The 1,078-nt window shown below is 35.2% G+C and overlaps 1 protein-coding gene across 1 annotated transcript; it reads right to left on the bottom strand.

Annotated features, from left to right (window-relative positions):
- Positions 1-126: 126 nt before the first annotated feature.
- LOC106321107 (protein LOL1-like) lies at positions 127-831 on the bottom strand (the record flags this gene model as incomplete). Its single annotated transcript, XM_013759423.1, has 3 exons — positions 750-831; positions 305-427; positions 127-240 (listed from the first exon to the last, which is right to left on the bottom strand). Coding segments are annotated over exons 1-3 (319 nt in total), but the record flags the coding sequence as incomplete, so codon positions are not given.
- Positions 832-1,078: the final 247 nt, after the last annotated feature.

Below are 1,078 nucleotides of genomic sequence, written 5' to 3'. Positions count from 1 at the left end.
AAAATAAATTCGAAATGCTATTCGACATAGTAATATATATATATATATATTATTATTTTTTTGAACATAGGCTTTCAACATGAATATATATGCATGTGTGTAAATGTTTTTATATCAAATGCAAACCTTCGAAGGCAAGATTAACGGTGTGACAACAAGAACATTGAACACTTGTAGCTCCACGAATGTACATTAGAAGTGTATGGCAGCCTCCACAAACTAACCGAGCCATCTCAGTTCCTGCATTGTTCAGTGATTACAAACCCAAATCTCTTGATCAGATTTTTAATAACAAGATATTTACCGGGCGGAGGAACGGCCGTGACGGCGTTACAGACGGCGCAGCAGACAGAACTTGCTCCGACGGGATACATGAGAAGGTTTCTGCAACCTGAACACACTAACTGGCTCTGTCCACCTGTACTACCTACAAACCTCAAAACTGTTATTATTATTATTGGATTAACGATGAACTCATGTGGAATAGACAAATGGGCTTCTGCGAAGAATCTTGAATTTAAAAAGGTAGCATATTGGAGATCAATCATTTGTGTTTACACAATGTAAAAAGAAATGATTTAAACAAAGGGGAATCTAAAATTTTTGATCGGTTTTGTAAAAGCTAATTAAAATCATTCGTTGGAATATATTTTAATTTTCTTTCTAGAATTTAAACTTTGGATGGTTAGGTTTTGAAAACAGAGGATCTATATTGGTTAAGCCGTTGGTTATTTGAAAATAGATTATACCATTTGCCAGCGGGGGAGGAGTGTACGACGGAGACAGTGCTGGCGCGGGAGGTGTTGGATATGGTGCAAGAGGGACTGGCATTATTCACTCAAAGAATAATTCCAAAAAGAAAAAAATGAAATTGGATAAAATCTAATTCTTTTTCCTCTCTGTGTCTATACATATAAAATAAAAATCTATAATGGTTTCTCTCCTTTTTTTTAAAACATTAATGGTTTCTCTCCTTGTTTGATGTACTTAATGGGCGTGATTAACCCCGGTCTCTTAGCCGGGGTTTTTAACTCATGATTTGACATTTTTTGTTTGTTTTTTTTTTTACACTTTTCGG

This window comes from Brassica oleracea, unplaced genomic scaffold (assembly GCF_000695525.1).
Source record: "Brassica oleracea var. oleracea cultivar TO1000 unplaced genomic scaffold, BOL UnpScaffold01229, whole genome shotgun sequence".
Taxonomy (NCBI): Eukaryota; Viridiplantae; Streptophyta; class Magnoliopsida; order Brassicales; family Brassicaceae; genus Brassica; species Brassica oleracea.
The sequence above is the reverse complement of the archived record's forward strand: the minus strand, read 5'-3'. Positions and strand labels throughout refer to the sequence as shown.